General features: G+C 45.0%; 1 protein-coding gene across 1 annotated transcript in view; it reads left to right on the top strand.

The window, feature by feature from the left end:
- Positions 1–26,753, top strand: part of LOC138766301 (class I histocompatibility antigen, F10 alpha chain) — a 223,764-nt gene that overhangs the window by 52,503 nt on the left and 144,508 nt on the right. The window contains exons 3-4 of the mRNA XM_069943799.1: positions 701–979; positions 9,323–9,595. Of these exons, the coding sequence (XP_069799900.1) occupies positions 701–979; positions 9,323–9,595 (552 nt within the window). The remainder of the gene's footprint in view (positions 1–700; positions 980–9,322; positions 9,596–26,753) is intronic.

Below are 26,753 nucleotides of genomic sequence, written 5' to 3'. Positions count from 1 at the left end.
GCACGCGCATCCCAGAACTTCCTGCGCGCCGGAAACCGGAAGTCAGGGCCCAAGTCGCGCAGGGAGTTCTGGGATGCGCGCGCTGCCGGGGGTAAGACGCGACACCCCCGGCAGCCGCGCAGCAGCCGTGGGAAAGACGGAGCCAGACTCTTGTGACCGCAAGCAAAACAATGCTTGCGGTCACAAGAGTGATTGATCGGGGGGCCCCGCGGGCCCCCCTTGTGGCGGACCCGGTCGTGGCGGCGACCCCCGCGACCACGGTGGCTACGCCACTGTATCACACACACACATTCCCTGTATATATATATCACACACACATCCCCTGTATATATATATATCACACATCCCCTGTATATATATATATATATATATATATATCACACACATCCCCTGTATATATATATATCACACACATCCCCTGTATATATATATATATATCACACATCCCCTGTATATATATATATCACACACACATCCCCTGTATATATATATATCACACACATCCCCTGTATATATATATATATATATCACACATCCCCTGTATATATATATATCACACACACATCCCCTGTATATATATATCACACACACATCCCCTGTATATATATATCACACACACATCCCCTGTATATATATATATATATCACACACATCCCCTGTATATATATATCTGTATAACACGCTCCTGTGCTCTCTGCAGGTCTCCATTCCTTCCAGGTGATGTACGGCTGTGAGCTGGGAGATGACGGCAGCATCAGGGGATACAGTCAGTACGGATATGATGGGAGAGAGTTCATGTCCCTGGACACACAGACATGGACATATATCCCCACCATGGCCGAGGCCCAGATCACCGCACAGAGATGGAACAGTCCGGAGGAGCAGGAGGGGGAGAGAGACAAGAATTATGTGGAGAATATCTGTATCGAGTGGCTGAAGAAATATGTGGAGAAAGGGAGAGAAGATCTGGAGAGGAGAGGTGAGCGCTCAGTATCCCCCCGGCTATGGTCTCTTCTGTCACATGACCTGTATGTGTGTGATGTGTGACCTGTGGGCGGAGCTCTGACATCACATGACTGTGTACACAGCAGACACAGCACCGCACACTGCAGGGTATCAGCTCTAGTCCTACATCTCCAGGAGCCATTACTACTTATTACTCAGGGCCGTTTCTAGTACCGTGCTAGGGGGCGCCATAATCCGAGCATAATAACAGCAGAAAAAAAAAATCTGTTCGCGGCCGAAAGTGGGCGGGGCTACGGCCGCTGGTGGGCGGGGCTAATGTGGTGTGCGGGCACACATTAGGGCTCACACTCAAAGTGCCTAGGGCCTGTGTGGATGGGCTTAACTGGACACATAGGGCCACATGTATCATCCGGCGAACGGATGATTTTCGGCGGAAAGTGCCGATTTGCGTATTATTTTATACGCAAATGGCCGATTTGCGAATAAAATATTCGCAAATCGGCACTTTCCGCCGAGTACGCCAGGGGGGCGGAAAGGGGGCGTGTAGTGGGCAGAACGGAGGGCGCGGACTCATAGTCCACGCGATTTACCATCCGTTCCGCCCAAATATACGCCGAAAACCTACTCCAGTCCTCAGCTGGCGTAGGTTTTCGGCTGTGCGCACCGGCGCGCACGGGATTTATGTAGATGCAGTCCGCCTCTACATAAATCTCTGTAGCGCCGAAGCTGCGGGGGCATTTTTAAGTCCGGCGTAAAAAACGCCGGACTTAATAAATGCCCCCCATAGGGTATACTGAGTGGGCGGTAACTGCACACATGGGGGATGCTGTGTGTGGGGGGGGGTAACTGCACACATGGGGGGGTAACTGCACACATGGGGGATGCTCTGGTGGGGGGGGTTACTGCACACATGGGGGGGGGTAACTGCACACATGGGGGGGGGTAACTGCACACATGGGGGATGCTGGGGGGGGTAACTGCACACATGGGGGATGCTGGGGGGGTAACTGCACACATGGGGGATGCTGCGGGGGGTAACTGCACACATGGGGGATGCTGCGGGGGGTAACTGCACACATGAGGGATGCTGGGGGGGGGGGTAACTGCACACATGGGGGATGCTGGGGGGGGGGGTAACTGCACACATGGGGGATGCTGGGGGGTAACTGCACACATGGGGGAAGCCGGGGGGTAACTGCACACATGGGGGATGCTGAGGGGGGGGGGGGTAACTGCACACATGGGGGATGCTGGGGGGGGTAACTGCACACATGTGGGGTGCTGGGGGGGGGGGTAACTGCACACATGGGGGATGCTGGGGGGTAACTGCACACATGGGGGATGCTGAGGGGGGGGTAACTGCACACATGGGGGATGCTGGGGGGGGTAACTGCACACATGTGGGGTGCTGGGGGGGGGTAACTGCACACATGGGGGATGCTGGGGGGGGGTAACTGCACACATGTGGGGTGCTGGGGGGGGGTAACTGCACACATGGGGGATGCTGGGGGGTAACTGCACACATGGGGGATGCTGGGGGGTAACTGCACACATGGGGGATGCCGGGGGGTAACTGCACACATGGGGGATGCTGGGGGGTAACTGCACACATGGGGGATGCTGGGGGGGGGGGGGTAACTGCACACATGGGGGATGCTGGGGGGGGGGTAACTGCACACATGGGGGATGCTGGGGGGGTAACTGCACACATGGGGGATGCTGGGGGGGGTAACTGCACACATGTGGGATGCTGGGGGGGGGGTTACTGCACACATGGGGGATGCTGGGGGGTAACTGCACACATGGGGGATGCTGGGGGGGGGGGTTACTGCACACATGGGGGATGCTGGGGGGGTTACTGCACACATGGGGGATGCTGGGGGGGGTTACTGCACACATGGGGGGTGCTGGGGGGGGTTACTGCACACATGGGGGATGCTGGGGGGGTTACTGCACACATGGGGGATGCTGGGGGGGTTACTGCACACATGGGGGGTGCTGGGGGGGGGTTACTGCACACATGGGGGATGCAGGGGGGTAACTGCACACATGGGGGGTGCTGGAGGGGGTTACTGCACACATGGGGGACGCAGGGGGGGGCTTAATTTGCTGACGTGGGGGGAAGGTGTTTAAAGGGGTTGTTCGGCACTTAAAAACATTTGATATTTTGTTGCAGTAATAAGAATAAGGAGCAAAAAAAGAAAGAGCCTATTCTCACCACATCTGTTGTCCTCCTGTGGCATTAGTACCCCCCCCCCCTCCACCTGCGCTGTCCACCGCCCCTTCTGTGGTGACAGCCCGCTCAGCTAATCACTTACTGAGATGGGACTAGGGATGTCACAATACCAAAATTTTGAGTTCGATACCGATACCAGCTTTCGGATTTCGATACTCAATACCAATTCGATACTAAATAAAAAGTTTGAGAAAAAAAAAAACACGTAAAAATACAAATATAATTTCCCTTTTCCCTGACTACAGATATGTTCCCCCCCATGCACAACATTTTTATTTATGTGACTTCTTGATCACTTTGTTACATTTTATAGTTCGGACAATTCACATGTAATGGATGCCAAATACATGTATGTTTTTTTTTGTTTTTTGTTTTTTTTAAAAAAGGGAAAAGGGGGGATTATTAGAACCTTTATTATTATTTTTTTTGTTTTATTTTAAAAACACTTTTTTTTACATTTTTTAATTCCCCTCTAACCTCAAACATACCTCCCTGTGCACAACAACTCCCAGAATACCTTCTTGTGTTGTAGTGCACAGGGAGGTATGCTAGGAGTTGTAGTGCATAAGAAGGTATGCTGGGATGTTTTGAAAGGCTGCTGCCGCGCAACTGCAACTCCCAGCATACCTCCTTGTGCACTACAACTCCCAGCATACCTCCGTGTGCACTACACCTCTCAGCATACCTCCTGGTGCACTACAACTCCCAGCATACCTCCTAGTGAACAACAACTTCCAGCATAATTCCTTGTGCTTTGCAACTCCCCACAAGAAGGTATGCTGGGAGTTGTAGTGCACAAGGAGGTATGCAGGGAATTGCAGTTGTGCAGCTCCTGACACAACAACTCCGTGCAGCATACATTCTTGTGCACTACAACTCCCAGCACGCCTCCTCGTGCACAAAGAGGTATGCTGGGGGATGTAGTGCACAAGGAGGTATGCTGCTGGTAGTTGTAATGCATTAGCAGCCTCCTGGCACAACAACTCCCAGCATGCCTCCTTGTGCGCAAAGAGGTATGCTGGGGGATGTAGTGCACAAGGAGGTATGCTGCTGGGAGTTGTAATGCATTAGCAGCCTCCTGGCACAACAACTCCCAGCATGCCTCCTTGTGAACAACAACTCCCCACAAGAAGGTATTCTGGGAGTTGTTGTGCCACTGTATCAGTGGGCCCCGCGGGAAGGGGGGGGGGGGGCGACCAGATTGTGGACCCGGAGGTTGGGGAACTGGCTGGCGTAAGGGACCGCTGCCGCAGCACCGGCAGGTCCCGTATTTGGAATGGTTGAATGACTGCCGACGGCGGGATTGCAGGCCGCAGTCATTAGCAGTGAGGGGCTGATCCATATGCAGCAGACTCGTGCTGCATATGGATCGGCTCTGCGGGGGTTAAATGCCGCTGTCGGTTATGCTATTTACATTTGGCGCCGCCTGGAGCGGAGAGCGCGCGGGCGGAGGAGGGGACAACAGGGGGCGGCACACAGAGCACATATACTGCACCATACTTCATGTTAATCTGCACTATTATGCAGATTAACATGAAGTATCGATACCAGGAAATCCTGGTATCGAACCGTTTTTCTGCCCGAAATATCGATAGTAGTATCGATATTTCGGTGCATCGTGCATCACTAGATGGGACAGCCATACAACCAGTGAAGGGGCGGTGGTCAGCGCAGGGAAGTGGTAGAGACCACGCAGGAGGACCCCAGGTGTAATGAGGTGAGAATAGGCTATATATATATATATATAGAAACTGCCCTGTTATTACTTATCCATCAGTGTAGATGTATGAGGATGGTCTTGTATCCTAACACTATTGTGGGGTAGATATGATGGATTACACAGGGTTTTATTGACTTCCTTAGGGTATGTGCACACTGCTTGAAAGAGACGGATTACACAACGGAGTTTCCATCTCTTTGAAGCAGTGTGCACATACCCTTAGAGGAAACAATGCTGCTATTGTTTTGGGAATTTCCTTTTGTTATCACTTATTATAAATGACGCCTTGTCTGTATTTTCCGGGTCACTACTGTTATGGCACCAGCAGCTTTATGTTCTTTTCACTACTTCAAACTCAACATCAAAATTTCAACCGTTTTTATCGGCCGCTAACAACAATTATCCGTATAATAACGTCCATTTTACAATAACGCCAATTATTTGCAGTTAAATGACGTCGGTCCAGTAAAAACAGCCATTATTTTGAGGGTGTGTGAGCATAGCCTCATACAGTTTTATCTTTCTGTACAATGTTGGCTCTCAGGACCTTTATAAAGCTGAACCCTAAGCTAAAGCCATCTGTAGGTAGCATGAAGGACGCTGATTCCACATCTGTAGTTTGTAGCTTTCTCCTCCTTTGTATTTCCCCGCTGTAAGCCGACACACTGGGCGTGCTGATACATAGAGAATGTAATAGAATATAATAGAGAGGAAGACTTAAGCTGGGTTCACACTGTGTTTTTGCAATCCGTTTTTTGCAAAAATGGATGCATTTGTGTGCATCCGTTTTGATCTGTTTTTCCATTGATTTCCATTGTAAAAAAAAAACAAAAAACAGATGATCCGTTTTTATTTGTTTTTTTTTACGGACACAAAAACGTAGCTGACACCACTTTTGTGTCCGTTTAAAAAAACTGATCTGTTTTGATCCGTTTTTTCTACAATGGAAGTCAATGGAAAAACGGATCAAAACAGATGCACACAAATGCATCCGTTTTTTGCAAAAAACGGATGAAAAAAACAGATTGCAAAAACGCAGTGTGAACCCAGCCTTAGACTCCTTTATTTGTGGCTTATAGCAAAGCAATGCAATAACATAGAAAGATACAAATTGTAGATATATAACCAGCATTGTATACTCTACTGATGTATAGTCCACTGATAACTTACACTTAGTGGGTGTTTGGAGGTGACGGTCCCTGTAACATTGCTTCTATATTCTTATATATTAGGGATCATAAATAATTAATAACAAATGTTTCCATAGTGTTAATATCATAAAGATAAAGTAACATGTCCATATGGTGGAATAGTGGCTGCTGTATAGTAGAAGATAGCTCCAATAATCATTCCATAGGGGTTTCATGGTGGAAGGAAATAATTATATACGGGGGGAGTCAGAAGTCTCAGAAGACTCTATTACTTCAAAAAGGAAAATGACATTTTTAAATACCCCCCAGCAAGTAATAGGTGTGGGGACTATATTTTGGCCGCCATCTTAAAAGCCGCCATATTGGATCAAGGGCAAGTTCTTCCATTGGGAAGGTGGTTGTTTAGCATATCAGAGGAGAACACAATTGTATCAGAGATCGATTCCCCACAATCAGATGTACAATAAACAATATCTCATGTGATTCAAAAGTTATTAACACAGAAAGTTGCAAAAACAACTAGTGAGGTTCCCTGGGATGGCCGGGTGCTGTCCATGGTGCTGAACACAGAGCTGAAGGTGCTTAATCTAATCAATATGAACCCGCATGAAAACTCTCTCTGTGTTATATTATTAGACTACTAGTCTAGATATAGACTACTCCTAGATACTAGTATGTGGAGCAGTCCCAGAGTCCCTGCACTGGATAATCAATCAGGCAGATGATCGGCCGTGGGTCGTCCACGTCCACAGGAAGCCAAATATTACAATTTAATCATTTCGACCTCTGGGAATGAGGCTCTAGAATTCAAAGATAATTCATGAATCCTGATGGGACACAACTATACTTATTAGTTATTATAGATATCTCAATAAATCTCCAACACCAGTTACCACATTTTTAAATGTAAAAGGTTTTTCTGATCAAACTAAAATGTTATTATGTTGCCGCCCTTCAGGAGAAGATATCAGACAGCCTATTCTCCTCCTACATCATCTTCATGTCCCCTGCCGGGCGATCCTGCCTTCACTTCTGAGATGGATCTCAGGGGTGACAGCCACTTAGCCAATCACTGATATAGACGGAACAGCACCGCGGCCAGTGATTGGCTGAGCAGGCTGTCACCCCCAAGATAAGTCTCGGAAGTGGAGATGGGATCGTTCAGCCGGGGACCTGAAGATAACATAGGAGGAGACTGGGGGAGCATGGAAAGGTAGGAATAGGCTGTTTGTTATATTCACCACAAGAGCAGTAACATGTTAAAAAAATTTGTTTGAGCGGAATACCCCTTTAATACACAATAGAACAGTGGAATGCAAGAAGTAATTGTCAGATAAAAACCAAAAGTTACAAAGAAACATATATACATATATACAAGGCAACAGTTTGGGTTGGGAAGCTTAATAGACCCCATACATATATATCTATAAGATACATTACCCTAACAGGGCACATGGACAGGGGTTATTATCCTGAGAAGTAACTAGTTAGGTTCCCGGCTGCCACAGCAATCCAATGAGGAGACAGACAGAGTTCCTCACATTAACTTTTTCACCCTTAGATGCAGCGGTCACTACTGACTGTGGTATCTGGGGGGTAATCTGCCTGATTACATGCCGCCATCACCTCACCCACCAGTGCAGGTTCCTCTCCTTACAGTCAGCAGTTCCCCCGCCACAGTGACATGTCTAGTGTCATGGAGATCTATTCTTATATGTCAGGAGCACAAGGGTCTCCTGAGTGTTATACATAGTACAGGGGTCCCCTTAGTATTATACAGAGTACAGGGGTCCCCTTAGTATTATACAGAGTACAGGGGTCCCCTTAGTATTATACAGAGTACAGGGGTCTCCTGAGTGTTATACAGAGTACAGGGGTCCCCTTAGTTTTATACAGAGTACAGGGGTCCCCTTAGTTTTATACAGAGTACAGGGGTCCCCTCAGTGTTATACAGAGTACAGGGGGTCCCCTGAGTGTTATACAGAGTACAGGGGTCCCCTGAGTGTTATACAGAGTACAGGGGTCCCCTGAGTGTTATACAGAGTACAGGGGTCTCCTGAGTGTTATACAGATTACAGGGCTCTCCTGAGTGTTATACAGAGTACGGGGCTCTCCTGAGTGTTATACAGAGTACGGGGCTCTCCTGAGTGTTATACAGAGTACGGGGCTCTCCTGAGTGTTATACAGAGTACGGGGCTCTCCTGAGTGTTATACAGAGTACGGGGCTCTCCTGAGTGTTATACAGAGTACGGGGCTCTCCTGAGTGTTATACAGAGTACGGGGCTCTCCTGAGTGTTATACAGAGTACGGGGCTCTCCTGAGTGTTATACAGAGTACGGGGCTCTCCTGAGTGTTATACAGAGTACGGGGCTCTCCTGAGTGTTATACAGAGTACGGGGCTCTCCTGAGTGTTATACAGAGTACGGGGCTCTCCTGAGTGTTATACAGAGTACGGGGCTCTCCTGAGTGTTATACAGAGTACGGGGCTCTCCTGAGTGTTATACAGAGTACGGGGCTCTCCTGAGTGTTATACAGAGTACGGGGCTCTCCTGAGTGTTATACAGAGTACGGGGCTCTCCTGAGTGTTATACAGAGTACGGGGCTCTCCTGAGTGTTATACAGAGTACAGGGGGGTCTCCTGAGTGTTATACAGAGTACGGGGCTCTCCTGAGTGTTATATAGAGTACAGGGGTCTCCTGAGTGTTATACAGAGTACGGGGCTCTCCTGAGTGTTATACAGAGCATGGGGGTCTCCTGAGTGTTATACAGAGTACAGGGGCTCTCCTGAGTGTTATACAGAGTACGGGGCTCTCCTGAGTGTTATACAGAGTACAGGGCTCTCCTGAGTGTTATACAGAGCATGGGGGTCTCCTTAGTGTTATACAGAGTACAGGGGTCTTCTGAGTGTTATACAGAGTACAGGGGTCTCCTGAGTGTTATACAGAGCACGGGGCTCTCCTGAGTGTTATACAGAGTACGGGGCTCTCCTGAGTGTTATACAGAGCATGGGGGTCTCCTCGGTGTTATACAGAGTACAGGGGTCTCCCGAGTGTTATACAGAGTACAGGGGTCTCCCGAGTGTTATACAGAGTACAGGGGTCTCCTGAGTGTTATACAGAGTACAGGGGTCTCCTGAGTGTTATACAGAGTACAGGGGTCTCTGCAGATGGTACAGACCACCAGAGAGGAGGAGACATCACATCTGGGCTACAGGGAGGACACTTATATTCTCTTCTTCTTCCCTCTCAGTTCGGCCACAGGTGAAGGTCTCCGGTCAGGAAAGAGATGGGATTCTGACGCTTCACTGCCAGGCGTACGGATTTCATCCCAAACCAGTGGATGTGAAGTGGATGAAGAACAGGGTGGACGACCTTCCCGCATATCAGACCACACGCACCCTCCCCAATCCTGACGGCACCTATCAGATCAGGGTCAGTGCGGAGGTGTTACCCAAAGAGGGCGACAGCTACTCCTGTTATGTGGATCACAGCAGCCTGGGGGAGCCACTGAGCATCGTGTGGGGTGAGTTGTATCCATACTGGGGGAGCCGCTCCTTGTCAGATGGGGGGAGTGGTATCCATACTGGGGAGCCGCTCCTTGTCAGATGGGGGGAGTTGTATCTATACTGGGGGAGACGCTCCTTGTCAGATGGGGGGAGTTGTATCCATACTGGGGGAGCCGCTCCTTGTCAGATGGGGGGAGTTGTATTTATACTGGGGGAGCCGCTCCTTGTCAGATGGGGGAAGTTGTATCCATACTGGGGGAGCCGCTCCTTGTCAGATGGGGGGAGTTGTATCCATACTGGGGGAGCCGCTCCTTGTCAGATGGGGGGAGTTGTATCCATACTGGGGGAGCCGCTCCTTGTCAGATGGGGGGAGTTGTATCCATACTGGGGGAGCCGCTCCTTGTCAGATGGGGGGAGTTGTATCTATACTGGGGGAGCCGCTCCTTGTCAGATGGGGGGAGTTGTATCCATACTGGGGGAGCCGCTCCTTGTCAGATGGGGGGAGTTATATCCATACTGGGGGATGGTAAGACTATGGGATATGTCAGGACTGGTGATCACTATTGTGACATGTAACTGTATAGTCTATTGATTGATCTCCAGCATCTCAGTGATGTGACGCTACTAAACAGTCTTGTATGGGAACTATAAGGGAACCTGTCACACTGCAAATGCAGCCCAATCTGCAGGCAGCTCGCTATAGAGCAGGAAGAACTGAGAAGAATGATGGATAGTTTTGTGGAAAAGTTCCTGGATAGATTGTTAGTTATTCATGTAAATCTCTGCTCATCCAGGGCTAGGAAGTCAAATGGGCGTAACTATTTAGTGATTGACAGGTATTAGTGTATGTGTGCATGTAGTTGTCAATCACCTGACTACTTACACATTACACGAATAACACATTGCGCCGCAACAAATGGAGCCCAATACAAATCCTTAGGCCGAAAAATTAAAGCAGTTATAGGGGTCAAAATATAGGAATTTGTATTTATTTTTTTAACAAATATTTTTCTTTTTTTTAAAGCAGTAAAACAAGATGAAAACTATACAAGTTATATCATTATCATTATAATCGTGCCAACCTGAGAAATACAGATAACATGAAATATGATAAACAGAATAAAAACAAACCCTAATTTAAAAAAAAACCTTACAAAATTATTTCTGTAATTTATGGCAAAATGAAGGGTGTAAATTTTGCCATACAAAAAAACAAGCACTTATATGGAAAGAATGAAAAAATAAAAATGTTAAAAAATTTTTTCCCAGGGTCCTTAACCTCTTAAGGACTGAGCCAATTTTTGTTTTCACTTTTTCCTCCTTGTGTTTAAAAGGCCATAGCACTTGCATTTTTTCACCTACAGACCCACATGAGCCCTTATTTATTGCGTCACTAATTGTACTTTGTAATGGCAGACTTAATGTTTCTATAAAATATGCTGTGAGACCAGAAAAAAATTATGTGCGCAGTGAAATTGAAAAATAAACACAATTCTTTTTCTTTGGGGGCTTTTCGTTTTTACACTGTTTGTCCTATGGAAAAACTGACATGTTATACATGTTCCTCAAGTCGGTACGATTAAAACGATATGTAACATGTATAACTTTTATATTATTTGATGGCTTTTAAAAAAATAAAATCAGCTCCACCAAAAAACGTTCCCTAAAATCGCTCTATTCCCAGGCTTATAGCGCTTTTATCCTTAGGTCTATGAGGCTGGTTAAGGTGTAATTTTTTGCGCCATCATGTGTTCTTTCTATCGGTACCTTGATTGCGTGTATGCGACTTTTTGATCGCTTTTCATTAAAGTGTTTCTGGATTTGATGCGACCAAAAATCCGCAATTTTTGCACTTTGATCAGGAATGTGATAAATTAATAGTTTGCGGGTTTACGCACGTGACAATACCAAACATTTTTGTTTGTTTATTTATTTATATTAATAAAATGGGAAAAGGGGGGTGATTCAAACTTTTATTAGGGGAGGGGGCTTTTTATTAATGGAAACACTTTTTTTCTTTTACTTTCACTTTAATTCTAATACAGCTACACTGATCTCTCATAGAGATCAGTGTAGCTGTATTACACAGCACTGATCCATCAGATCGGTGCTCTATTGCTTTGGCCTGCTGCAGGCCAATACAAAAGAGTATGGAGCCGGGATCAGCGTCATTATGTCGCTGAGGCCTGGCCCGGTAAGATAAAGGGATCCCCCTCCGCGATCGCATCGCGGGGGGGATCCTCCACTAGACACCAGGGATGGGCTGCATTTAACACTGTTAGATGCAGCTGTCATGTTTGACAGCTGCATCCAACGGTGTTAATTAGCGGGAGCGGCGATCAGACCACTCCCGCTAATAGCCGCGGTCCTGTGCTGCAGATAGCAGTCGGGATCGCAGCAGTTCAGAGCGGGGTCGCGTCGCGTACATGACGTAACTGTCATGTTTTCTTTTTATTGCAGAAATCAGTAGTATAAGCGATTTTAAGAACCTCTGTAATAGGTTTTATCAGCCAAAAAAAGCCTCTTTCTATACTTAAAAAGCAATCTCCCAGCCTCCCCCCCTGACTTGTTATCTGTGCATTATCAGGCAAAGCAGTCTTCATTACAGAGAAGCCAGTGAAGACAAGTTCTGCTCTCTCCATTATCTCCTGTAGAGGGGGGAGCGGCCAGGGGAGATGAATGAGCAGGAAGAGGTGACATGCAGGGCAGCTGTTTGTAGACTGTCTGGGCATCTAAAACGCTGGATTCAGGGGTCAGAGAGGTCAGTGCTTATCTAGGAACTTGCTGAGAGAAGATTGCAGGGTGCAGTGCTGTGCAGGACTGCTCCGTGCTCACTCATTCCTCTCAGCCCCTCCCCTCTCCATAGCCACATAATGGACACAGAAATCCTGCTTCTCCTGAAGTGAGGGGGGAGCAAGAAAAACTGCTCTTTGACTACAGAAGGAAACTCTTTTGGTAAATAAAACCTATTACAGAGTTTATTAAAATCGCTTGTACTATACATATTTATTGTTTTCAGAAAAATGACACTGAAATGACAGTTACGCTTTTACGCAGTTACGCTAAAAATTAAAAAATAAACGTATTTAGTATCTTTGTGCAATTTTTTTTTATCAGATCATATACCAGTAATCAAGAATTCCCATCTATACCAAAATAATAACCCTAAAAATTACAGATCATGGCAAAAATGAGTCTAAAACAGCTCTTTAGGCTTTAAAATGTGGTCAGAATATGGGTATTTAACCCCTTGCCGCATATGGAAGTACTGGCACGTCCAAATCTGCATACAGTTCCTGCAGATGGACGTGCCGGTACGTCCACGGGATGACAGGGGCGCAGGAGCTGCACTCCTGTCATCCCCGGCGGGGCCCGGCTGTCAGTGATAGCCGGGCACCCGCCGCAACTGCCGAGATTCGCGCCGTGCCCGGATCCCGGCAGTTAATCCCTTAGTGACCGCCGATACGGCGGTCACTAATGGGCCAGCGCTGCAGTGCTTTTCATCTCCCCCCACCGTGAATCCACGGTGGGGGGAGATGAAATAAGTGAATCAGACCCCAGATCAGCCCCCCCCTCCTAACCCCCCTCCCCGGCGGTCATCGGATCCAAGATGGCCGCCGCCATCGCTGTGAACAGAGTATATCTGTTCACAGCGATGGAAATGTAAAAATGAATTAAAACCCCATGCTCTCCGCCACCGGAGGTAGCGGAGAGCATGGGGCAGTGATCGGGGACCCCCCTGTGGGGTCCCGAAACAGGCGATCGGCGGTATATACTATATACCGCCGATCGCCTGTTCACAGTGCAGGGATGCACTTTTTATCCCGTCACCATCAATGATTGGTGACAGGGGATAAAAAGTGTCAGGGTCCGTCCCCCAAGTCGCCCCCCACCCCCCCCCCAGTCACCCCCCGTCCCCCTGTCACCCCCCCTACCCCTTATACGTTACCTGATCCTGGAGCTCCTTCCTCCTCAACGTCCTGGCTGGTTATGAAGTGCGCATGCGCTACATAACCAGCCAACTCTGAAAATTGAAAGTGACAGAGACCAATTTGGTCTCTGTCACTGAACTATGATTACTGTGATAGAAAATATCACAGTAATCATAGTAATACAGTGAAAATGAATGTGTAAAGTACAAAAAGTGACAAACACACAAAAAAGTAAAACACACTTTTTATTATAGTAATAATTGCAGTTTACTCCTAAATTACCCGTAACCCCCCCAGGTTGTCCGTAATCACGTCAGATTGCACGTAACCCCCCAGATTACACGTAACCACTGCACGTTGCCCGTAACCACTGCACGTTGCCCGTAACCACTGCACGTTGCCCGTAACCACCGCACGTTGCCCGTGACCCCCTCCAGATTGTCCGTAATCACCCCAAATTACATGTACCCACCCCAGATTACCTATAAGCACTTCAGTTTATCCGTAACAAATCTAGATTGTCTGTAACCCCCCCCCCCCCCAGGTTGCCCTAACCACCGCAGGTTGCCGTAATCATGCCAGATTACATGTAACCCCCCCAGATTGCACGCAACCACCGCAGGTCGCCTCTGACCACCGCACCTTGCCACTGACCACCCCAAATTGCCAATGACCCCCTCCAGATTGCCCGTAACCACGCCAGATTACAGGTACCCACCTCAGATTACCTATGAGCACTGCAGTTTATCCGTAACCACCCCAGATTGCCCGTAACCACCCCAGATTCTCCGTAACCACCCCACGTTGCCCGTAACCACCTCATGTTTACCCTAACCACAGCAGGTTGCCTGTAGCCACCCTAGATTGCCTGTAACCACAGCAGGTTGCCTGTAACCACCCCACGTTGCCCGTAACCACCTCATGTTTACCCTAACCACAGCAGGTTGCCTGTAACCACCCTAGATTGCCTGTAACCACAGCAGGTTGCCTGTAACCACCCTAGATTGCCTGTAACCACAGCAGGTTGTCTGTAACCACAGCAGGTTGTCCGTATCCACGTCAGATTGCCTGTAACCACCCCAGGTTGCCTGTAACCACCCCAGGTTGCCTGTAACCACCCCAGGTTGCCTGTAACCACCCAAGGTTGTCCGTATCCACGTCAGGTTGCCTGTGACCACCCCAGGTTGTCTGTAACCACAGCCGGTTGTCCGTATCCTTGTCAGGTTGCCTGTAACCACCCCAGGTTGCCTGTAACCACCCCAGGTTGCCTGTAACCACCCCAGGTTGTCCGTATCCACGTCAGGTTGCCTGTAACCACCCCAGGTTGCCTGTAATCACCCCAGGTTGCCTGTAACCACCCCAGGTTGTCTGTAACCACAGCAGGTTGTCCGTATCCACCCCACGTTGCCCGTAACCACCCCAGGTTGTCTGTAACCACAGCAGGTTGTCCGTATCCACCCCACGTTGCCCGTAACCACCCCAGGTTGCCTGTGACCACCCCATGTTGACCATATCCACCCCAGATTGTCTGTAACCACAGCAGGTTGTCCGTTTGCACGCCACGTTGCCCGTAACCACCCCAGGTTGCCTGTGACCACCCCATGTTCACCGTAACCACCCCAGGTTGTCCGTATCCACCCCAGATTACCCGTAACCACCCCATGTTCACCGTAACCACCCCAGGTTGCCCGTAACCACCTCCAGATTACCCGGAACCACCCCATACTGTCCGTAACCACCCCACGTTACCTGTAATGACATTTTCTTTATTGTATTTTAGTAACTGCGCTGTTCTAATAACTATTACTAGCTGCGGTTTTGCTCCAGCAAATTGGCGCTCCCTTCCTTCTGAGCCCTGCTGTGTGCCCATACAGTGGTTTATGCCCACATATGGGGTACTGTTCTACTCAGGAGAACCTGCGTTACAGATTTCGGGTACATTTTTTCTCCTGTTCCTTGTGAAATTTTGAAATTTCAAACTAAATGAACATATTATTAGAAAAATTCGAGTTTTTCATTTTTACTGGCCAGTTTTGAATACTTTCCTCCAATACCTGTGGGGTCAAAATGCTCACCACACACCAAGATGAATTCTTTGAGGGGTGCACTTTCCAAAATGGGGTGTCTTATGGGGGGGGGGGGGGGTTCACTCCGCTGGCACTACAGGGGCACTGCAAACGCACCTGGCGCTCAGAAACTTCTACAGCAAAATCTGCATTGAAAAAGCTAATTGGCGCTCCCTTCCTTCTGAGCCCCGCTGTGTGCCCATGCAGTGGTTTATGCCCACATTTGGGGTACCGTTGTACTCAAGAGAACCTGCGTTATAAATTTTGGGGTAATTTTTTTCTCTTGTTCCTCGTGAAATTGAGAAATTTCAAACTAAGCGAACATATTATTGGAAAAATTCGAGTTTTTAATTTTTACTGTCTAATTTTGAATACTTTCCTCTAATACCTGTGGGGTCAAAATGCTCATCCTACCCCAAGATTAATTCTTTGAGGGGTGTACTTTCCAAAATGGGGTGACGTTTGGGCGGGTTCTATTCTGCTGACACTACAGGGGCTCTGCAAATGCACCTGGTGCTCAGAAACTTCTTCAGCAAAATCTGCATTGGAAAAGCTAATTGGCGCTCCCTTCCTTCTGAGCCCTGCTGTGTGCCCATTCAGTGGTTTACGCCCACATATGGGGTACCGTTGTACACATGAGAACCTGCGTTACAAATTTTGGGGTGCTTTTTCTCTCATGTTCCTTTTTAAAATGAGAAACTTTAATCTAAACGTATATATTATTGGAAAAGTTTAATTTTCCATTTTTTTACGGCCTAATGGTGAATACTTTGCTCCAGCCCCTGTAGGGTTAAAATGCTTATTATACCCCTAGATTAATTCTTTAAGGTGTGTAGTTTCCAAAATGGGGTCACTTATGGGGGTTTCCAGTATACAAGCCTCCTAAATCAACTTAAAAAAAGAACTGGTCCCTAAAAAAATCAGTTTTGGAAACTTTCACGAAAATGTGGTAATTTGCTGATAAATTTCTAAGCCCCGTAACACCCTAAAAATGTAAAATATGTTTATGAAATGAAGCCAGAATAAAGAGGACACATTGGTAATGTGACTTAGTAACTAATTTATGTGCTACGACTTTCTTTTTTTAGAAGCAGAGTATTTCAAAGTTCATAAAATGCTAATTTTTTTAATTTTTCATGATATTTTGATGTTTTTCACAAAAAACACACAAAGTAGTGACCAAATTTTGCCACTAATATAAAGTGCCATATGTGACGAAAAAACAATCTCATAATCGCTAGCATACGTTAAAGCATCACTGAGCTATGAGCGCATAAAGTGAAACAGGTCAGATTTTGAAAAATGAGCCTGGTCATTAAAGAGAACCAATCACGGAAGATTTTTTTTTTTTTTTATTCCTTAATTCTATTTAAATTACTTTTTTATTAATATTTGTAAATAGAATTAAGGAATTTTCTGTCCGCGTTTTTAATTTATTCATGTCTCTCTTCACTGTCACGCGCCGGCTCTTTTCAAAAGAGCCGGCGCGTGACAGGAAGCTCCCGGCATGCAGAGCGGCAGGAAGAGCTCCCATGAGCCTTTGCCCGCCGCTCTGTAAATACACAGCGATCTCGCGCTATACAGCGCGAGATCGCTGTGTATATCTGTCCTAATTAAACCTATTAGTTTTCTCATGAAGATACAGACTGCATTTGCAGTCTGTATCTTATACTTTACCTAATCCTATGTAGCAGTGTAGTAAGCCGGGCGCCATCTTGATGACTGGAACGCACCGCTGGAACGCAAATGACGTCATCAAGATGGCGCCCGGCATTACTGCACCGCTACATAGGAGTAGGTAAAGTATAAGATACAGACTGCAAAGGCAGTCTGTATCTCCATAAGGTCTACTTATAAAGATACAGACTGCCTTTGCAGTCTGTATCTTATACTTTACCTACTCCTATGTAGCGGTGCAGTAATGCCGGGCGCCATCTTGATGACGTCATTTGCGTTCCAGCGGTGCGTTCCAGTCATCAAGATGGCGCCCGGCTTACTACACTGCTACATAGGATTAGGTAAAGTATAAGATACAGACTGCACAGGCAGTCTGTATCTTTATAAGTAGACCTTATGGAGATACAGACTGCCTTTGCAGTCTGTATCTTATACTTTACCTAATCCTGTATAGCGGTGCAGTATTCCCGGGCACCGCCATCTTCATGACGTCAGTTGCGTTCCACTGCTGGAACGCACCGCTGGAACGCAAGTGACGTCATCAAGATGGCGGCGCCCAGCAATACTTTTACTACTATACAGGATTGGGTACAGTATAAGATACAGACTGTAAATGCAGTCTGTATCTTCAGGAATAGACTTAGGGAGAGAGAAACTTTTATTATAGGGACAGTTAATTTTAGGTGATTGGTTCTCTTTAAGGCCAAAATAGGCTTGGTCTTGAAGGGGTTAAGCAGTTGTTTTTTTTGTTGTAAAAAAAAAAAAAATTGTTAAAAGTTATACAAATGAGGCATCATGGTAATTGAATGGACCTGAGCAATACATATAACCTGTCAGTTTTACTGCCCTGTGAACAGTGTGAAAACAAAATTCCCACAAATTTGTAAAATTGGAAGTTTTTCAACACATTATATTTTTATTAAAGTTTTTTGTTTCAAAAACAGTAAAACAAACAAGTCAAGAAAATGACAATCATCATCAAATCCATCACACTATAGGAAAAAAAGTACAAACCAAGAAGGGAAAGGGACCTTGGGAGAGTGCATAGTAATACTGACGGGCAGTCGCACAATTCTCATATGATAAATATTGCTGTTATAGAAGCCGTACGGCCAGCAGAGTAGAAAGCAATATATAGAAGTTTAACTAGTGAGCATCTAGTACTACTACTGCTGAAATCTAGAATGCTGAGAGAAGTAGCAAATGAAAGACTCCACCCACAACAAAGACATGAAAAAAAAAAAGAAAAACCATATATTAACCCCTTAAAAGGGTAGTCCACCCAAAAAAAAATTTCTTTCAAATCAACTGGTGCCATGAAGTGCAAGAGATTTGTAATTCACTTCTATTAAAAAAATCTTAAGTCTTCCAGTACTTTTCAACTGCTGTGTGTCCAGCAGGAAGTGGTGTTTTCTTTCCTGTCTGACAAAGTGCTCCCTGCTGCCACCTCTGTCCATGTCAGGAACTGTCCAGAACAGTAGCAAATACCCATAGAAAACCTCTCCTGCTCTCCAGACTGGAAATAATACAACTTCCTGTTGGGCATACAGCAGCTGATAAGTACTGGAGGGCTTGAGATTTTTTAATAGAAGTAAATTACAAATCTCTGGCACTTCATGGCAGCAGTTGATTGGAAAGAATTTTTTTTTGGGTGAACTACCCCTTTAAGGACAGAGCCTGAAATGACCTTAAGGACTGGGACAATTGTCACTTTTGCATTTTCGTTTTTTCCTTCTCGTCTTCTAAGACCCATAACGCTTTCATTTTTCCACCTACAGGGCCATGTGAGGGCTTGTTTTTTTCAGGAGCAGGTGTACTTTGTAATGGCATCTTTCAATCTGCCATAAAATGAATGACGGAACCCCCAAAATATCATTTATGTGGTGAATTTGAGTCAAAGAATGCGATTCCGCAAATTTTGGGGGGCTTCCATGTTTACGTAATGCACTTAACAGTAAAACTGGCATTTTTCCTTTATTCTATAGGTCAGTCTGAACACGGCGATATGTATGGTTACTAGGTTTTCTAACATTTTACTATTTTTATTAGCAGTAAAACTTTTTTTTTGCAAATAGGCATATTTAAAATGGCCCTATTGTGACTCCCATAGCAGATTCACTTTTTCACCTACGGGGTCATATGGGGTGTCATTTTTTGTCATGATGTCTAGTTTTTATTAGTAAAAATTTTTTCTACATCAAACGTATTGATCGCTTTTTATACATTTTTTTATACAATATTTTTTTATATCTAACGAATCCATCATTTTGCAATTAAATATACTGTTAAAATAAATAGATATATAAATAAATGTATATTTATCTATATATTTATTTTTTGACAGTATATTTAATTGCACAATGATGGATTCGTTAGAATTAAATTATTGAACAAAGAAACTGTATTTATTTCAACGAAAATGTGTTTTATTAATTAAATATTAATTAGTACAGGAAGCTCCATAAGCCGTTAATTCATATTGCCGGCAATAGAGCTTTCTGTACTAATCATCACTTTACTTTAATTAAAACATCAGATGTTTCTTCTAATTATGTTATGACAATAGCATTATTAGAAGAAACATTTAGAATTATATGTGCGCTCAGCTGATTGGCTGATCGGCTGAGCGCACATATAATGAGCCGGTCCGCAGTACAGTGACTTCATTGTGCTGCGGACCAGCGAAGAGGACACATCGGGGTGAGTATAGAGCTCTCCCCTCCCCTGCACTGCACCCCTCCCAGCAAGGAAGGGGGGTCACTTAACCCCTTCCTTGCTGGGATGGGTGCAGTCTGACATCAGTCTGGCCCCCAGGGGGTTAAGGGGGATGCAATACATCCTCCCTTAACCCCTTGGGGGTCAGACTGTAAGCAGCGATCTGTAAAGATGCTGCATACTGTAAGGAGCACAACACCGCTCACAATGATGGGTGTTGTGCTCCTGTTTGTGTTTTTTTTGTGTGTTTCTCCCTTTTTGTATTTCAGATATCGGTATCCTGGGGATTACGTCGGATTCCATGGACTACGTCGATGACCAGCGGTTGTTGTTTTAATTTTTTTAATAAAATGGTCAATGAGGGGTGTGGGGGTGTTTTTATTTGAATAAAAAAATTTTTTAACTTGTGTGTTGTCTTTATTTCTTTACTTTATAGACTTAGTAGTGGAAGCCGTCTAATAGACGGAATCCATTACTAAGTTGGGGCCTAGTGTTAGCCGGTATAAAATGGCTAACACTAACCCCCTATTATTACCCCAGTACCCAATGCCACCAGGGGTACTGGGAAGAGCCGGGTGCCAGTGGTCCCGGAGCGTCAAAATTGGCGCTCCTGGACCGGGCGGCAGCAGGCTGGTAAGATTTAGGCTGGGGAGGGCCTAAACCAATGGCTCTTCCCACCCTGGTGTTACCAGGCTGCTGTCGTTTGGTTTTTAACCCGGCTGATTATAAAAATAGGGGGGACCCTATGCGGGTTTTTTTTTTATAATAAATAAATAATTTAAAAAAAAACGCATAGGGTCCCCCTTTTTTTTATAACCAGCCGGGTTAAAAACCAAACGACAGCAGCCTGGTAACACCAGGGTGGGAAGAGCCATTGGTTTAGGCCCTCCCCAGCCTAAATCTTACCAGCCTGCTGCCGCCCGGTCCAGGAGCGCCAATTTTGACGCTCCGGGACCACTGGCACCCGGCTCTTCCCAGTACCCCTGGTGGCATTGGGTACTGGGGTAATAATAGGGGGTTAGTGTTAGCCATTTTATACCGGCTAACACTAGGCCCCAACTTAGTAAACTTTTAATTTATTCATGTCTCTCTTCACTGTCACGCGCCGGCTCTTTTCAAAAGAGCCGGCGCGTGACAGGAAGCTCCCGGCATGCAGAGCGGCAGGAAGAGCTCCCATGAGCCTTTGCCCGCCGCTCTGTAAATACACAGCGATCTCGCGCTATACAGCGCGAGATCGCTGTGTATATCTGTCCTAATTAAACCTATTAGTTTTCTCATGAAGATACAGACTGCATTTGCAGTCTGTATCTTATACTTTACCTAATCCTATGTAGCAGTGTAGTAAGCCGGGCGCCATCTTGATGACTGGAACGCACCGCTGGAACGCAAATGACGTCATCAAGATGGCGCCCGGCATTACTGCACCGCTACATAGGAGTAGGTAAAGTATAAGATACAGACTGCAAAGGCAGTCTGTATCTCCATAAGGTCTACTTATAAAGATACAGACTGCCTTTGCAGTCTGTATCTTATACTTTACCTACTCCTTTGTAGCGGTGCAGTAATGCCGGGCGCCATCTTGATGACGTCATTTGCGTTCCAGCGGTGCGTTCCAGTCATCAAGATGGCGCCCGGCTTACTACACTGCTACATAGGATTAGGTAAAGTATAAGATACAGACTGCACAGGCAGTCTGTATCTTTATAAGTAGACCTTATGGAGATACAGACTGCCTTTGCAGTCTGTATCTTATACTTTACCTAATCCTGTATAGCGGTGCAGTATTCCCGGGCACCGCCATCTTCATGACGTCAGTTGCGTTCCACTGCTGGAACGCACCGCTGGAACGCAAGTGACGTCATCAAGATGGCGGCGCCCAGCAATACTTTTACTACTATACAGGATTGGGTACAGTATAAGATACAGACTGTAAATGCAGTCTGTATCTTCAGGAATAGACTTAGGGAGAGAGAAACTTTTATTATAGGGACAGTTAATTTTAGGTGATTGGTTCTCTTTAAGGCCAAAATAGGCTTGGTCTTGAAGGGGTTAAGCAGTTGTTTTTTTTGTTGTAAAAAAAAAAAAAATTGTTAAAAGTTATACAAATGAGGCATCATGGTAATTGAATGGACCTGAGCAATACATATAACCTGTCAGTTTTACTGCCCTGTGAACAGTGTGAAAACAAAATTCCCACAAATTTGTAAAATTGGAAGTTTTTCAACACATTATATTTTTATTAAAGTTTTTTGTTTCAAAAACAGTAAAACAAACAAGTCAAGAAAATGACAATCATCATCAAATCCATCACACTATAGGAAAAAAAGTACAAACCAAGAAGGGAAAGGGACCTTGGGAGAGTGCATAGTAATACTGACGGGCAGTCGCACAATTCTCATATGATAAATATTGCTGTTATAGAAGCCGTACGGCCAGCAGAGTAGAAAGCAATATATAGAAGTTTAACTAGTGAGCATCTAGTACTACTACTGCTGAAATCTAGAATGCTGAGAGAAGTAGCAAATGAAAGACTCCACCCACAACAAAGACATGAAAAAAAAAAGAAAAACCATATATTAACCCCTTAAAAGGGTAGTCCACCCAAAAAAAAATTTCTTTCAAATCAACTGGTGCCATGAAGTGCAAGAGATTTGTAATTCACTTCTATTAAAAAAATCTTAAGTCTTCCAGTACTTTTCAACTGCTGTGTGTCCAGCAGGAAGTGGTGTTTTCTTTCCTGTCTGACAAAGTGCTCCCTGCTGCCACCTCTGTCCATGTCAGGAACTGTCCAGAACAGTAGCAAATACCCATAGAAAACCTCTCCTGCTCTCCAGACTGGAAATAATACAACTTCCTGTTGGGCATACAGCAGCTGATAAGTACTGGAGGGCTTGAGATTTTTTAATAGAAGTAAATTACAAATCTCTGGCACTTCATGGCAGCAGTTGATTGGAAAGAATTTTTTTTTGGGTGAACTACCCCTTTAAGGACAGAGCCTGAAATGACCTTAAGGACTGGGACAATTGTCACTTTTGCATTTTCGTTTTTTCCTTCTCGTCTTCTAAGACCCATAACGCTTTCATTTTTCCACCTACAGGGCCATGTGAGGGCTTGTTTTTTTCAGGAGCAGGTGTACTTTGTAATGGCATCTTTCAATCTGCCATAAAATGAATGACGGAACCCCCAAAATATCATTTATGTGGTGAATTTGAGTCAAAGAATGCGATTCCGCAAATTTTGGGGGGCTTCCATGTTTACGTAATGCACTTAACAGTAAAACTGGCATTTTTCCTTTATTCTATAGGTCAGTCTGAACACGGCGATATGTATGGTTACTAGGTTTTCTAACATTTTACTATTTTTATTAGCAGTAAAACTTTTTTTTTGCAAATAGGCATATTTAAAATGGCCCTATTGTGACTCCCATAGCAGATTCACTTTTTCACCTACGGGGTCATATGGGGTGTCATTTTTTGTCATGATGTCTAGTTTTTATTAGTAAAAATTTTTTCTACATCAAACGTATTGATCGCTTTTTATACATTTTTTTATACATAAAATGTCATTAAAAAAAAGCAATCTCTGCGTATTTTTACCGCTTTTTGTTCACGCCGTTCACCGTGCGGGAAAAATATTGTTTTATTTTAATAGATCGGGCGATTATGCATGCTATGGTGTATAATATGTTAATTAACTTTATTAGTTTTTATGTGTTTTATGCATGAAATGGGAAGTGGGGGTGATTTTCACTTTTATTGGGGGAGGGGCTTTGGGGCATTGTGTAAAACATTTTTTTTTTTTTTTTACACTTTCAGGCTAGGTTCAGACGCTGTAACTGTGCGGCTGTATTTGCGGCTGTAATTGTGCGGCGGTATTTTTGGTGGTTTGTGTGTATGCTTGGAAGTATAGGATATGCGGCTGCACAGTGCACACTATGTATGAATCTACGGCCCGATCGTAAACGGACCCGTAAAAAATGAACAAGACCATTGTTTGCGGCTGAACATGCGGCCGAGGATTGACAGGCGGTCCGTACGGAGTACTTCAAAAATAGCCGGCAATGATGCCGAATGCCGATGCCTCTAATAGTTAATATATTAAATTAATAAAACACATTTTTTTGTAATAAAGACACTTTCGTTGTTCAATAATTTATTTCTAACGAATCCATCATTTTGCAATTAAATATACTGTTAAAATAAATAGATATATAAATAAATGTATATTTATCTATATATTTATTTTTTGACAGTATATTTAATTGCACAATGATGGATTCGTTAGAATTAAATTATTGAACAAAGAAACTGTATTTATTTCAACGAAAATGTGTTTTATTAATTAAATATTAATTAGTACAGGAAGCTCCATAAGCCGTTAATTCATATTGCCGGCAATAGAGCTTTCTGTACTAATCATCACTTTACTTTAATTAAAACATCAGATGTTTCTTCTAATTATGTTATGACAATAGCATTATTAGAAGAAACATTTAGAATTATATGTGCGCTCAGCTGATTGGCTGATCGGCTGAGCGCACATATAATGAGCCGGTCCGCAGTACAGTGACTTCATTGTGCTGCGGACCAGCGAAGAGGACACATCGGGGTGAGTATAGAGCTCTCCCCTCCCCTGCACTGCACCCCTCCCAGCAAGGAAGGGGGGTCACTTAACCCCTTCCTTGCTGGGATGGGTGCAGTCTGACATCAGTCTGGCCCCCAGGGGGTTAAGGGGGATGCAATACATCCTCCCTTAACCCCTTGGGGGTCAGACTGTAAGCAGCGATCTGTAAAGATGCTGCATACTGTAAGGAGCACAACACCGCTCACAATGATGGGTGTTGTGCTCCTGTTTGTGTTTTTTTTGTGTGTTTCTCCCTTTTTGTATTTCAGATATCGGTATCCTGGGGATTACGTCGGATTCCATGGACTACGTCGATGACCAGCGGTTGTTGTTTTAATTTTTTTAATAAAATGGTCAATGAGGGGTGTGGGGGTGTTTTTATTTGAATAAAAAAATTTTTTAACTTGTGTGTTGTCTTTATTTCTTTACTTTATAGACTTAGTAGTGGAAGCCGTCTAATAGACGGAATCCATTACTAAGTTGGGGCCTAGTGTTAGCCGGTATAAAATGGCTAACACTAACCCCCTATTATTACCCCAGTACCCAATGCCACCAGGGGTACTGGGAAGAGCCGGGTGCCAGTGGTCCCGGAGCGTCAAAATTGGCGCTCCTGGACCGGGCGGCAGCAGGCTGGTAAGATTTAGGCTGGGGAGGGCCTAAACCAATGGCTCTTCCCACCCTGGTGTTACCAGGCTGCTGTCGTTTGGTTTTTAACCCGGCTGATTATAAAAATAGGGGGGACCCTATGCGGGTTTTTTTTTTATAATAAATAAATAATTTAAAAAAAAACGCATAGGGTCCCCCTTTTTTTTATAACCAGCCGGGTTAAAAACCAAACGACAGCAGCCTGGTAACACCAGGGTGGGAAGAGCCATTGGTTTAGGCCCTCCCCAGCCTAAATCTTACCAGCCTGCTGCCGCCCGGTCCAGGAGCGCCAATTTTGACGCTCCGGGACCACTGGCACCCGGCTCTTCCCAGTACCCCTGGTGGCATTGGGTACTGGGGTAATAATAGGGGGTTAGTGTTAGCCATTTTATACCGGCTAACACTAGGCCCCAACTTAGTAATGGATTCCGTCTATTAGATGGCTTCCACTACTAAGTCTATAAAGTAAAGAAATAAAGACAACACAGAAGTTAAAAAAAATTTTTATTCAAATAAAAACACCCCCACACCCCTCATTGACCATTTTATTAAAAAAATTAAAACAACAACCGCTGGTCATCGACGTAGTCCATGGAATCCAACGTAATCCCCAGGATACCGATATCTGAAAAACAAAAAGGGAGAAACACACAAAAAAAAACACAAACAGGAGCACAACACCCATCATTGTGAGCGGTGTTGTGCTCCTTACAGTATGCAGCATCTTTACAGATCGCTGCTTACAGTCTGACCCCCAAGGGGTTAAGGGAGGATGTATTGCATCCCCCTTAACCCCCTGGGGGCCAGACTGATGTCAGACTGCACCCATCCCAGCAAGGAAGGGGTTAAGTGACCCCCCTTCCTTGCTGGGAGGGGTGCAGTGCTGGGGAGGGGGTGGGGAGAGCTCTATACTCACCCCGATGTGTCCTCTTCGCTGGTCCGCAGCACAATGAAGTCACTGTGCTGCGGACCGGCTCATTATATGTGCGCTCAGCCGATCAGCCAATCAGCTGAGCGCACATATAATTCTAAATGTTTCTTCTAATAATGCTATTGTGATAACATAATTAGAAGAAACATTTGATGTTTTAATTAAAGTTAAGTGATGATTAGTACAGAAAGCTCTATTGCCGGGAATATGAATTAACGGCTTATAGAGCTTCCTGTACTAATTAATATTTAATTAATAAAACACATTTTCGTTGAAATAAATACAGTTTCTTTGTTCAATAATTTAATTCTAACGAATCCATCATTGTGCAATTAAATATACTGTCAAAAAATAAATATATATATAAATATACATTTATTTATATATATATTTATTTTAACAGTATATTTAATTGCAAAATGATGGATTCGTTTAAATTTAATTATTGAACAATGAAAGGGACTTTATTACAAAGAAAATGTGTTTTATTAATTCAATATATTAACCATGGGAGACATCGGCTATAGTGCAGAGGATCGCAAACCCCGGTAATAGCGATTCATGTAAACTGTTTCCCTGCTTTCCC

This window comes from Dendropsophus ebraccatus, chromosome 10 (genome assembly GCF_027789765.1).
Source record: "Dendropsophus ebraccatus isolate aDenEbr1 chromosome 10, aDenEbr1.pat, whole genome shotgun sequence".
Lineage (NCBI taxonomy): Eukaryota > Metazoa > Chordata > Amphibia > Anura > Hylidae > Dendropsophus > Dendropsophus ebraccatus.
The sequence above is the reverse complement of the archived record's forward strand: the minus strand, read 5'-3'. Positions and strand labels throughout refer to the sequence as shown.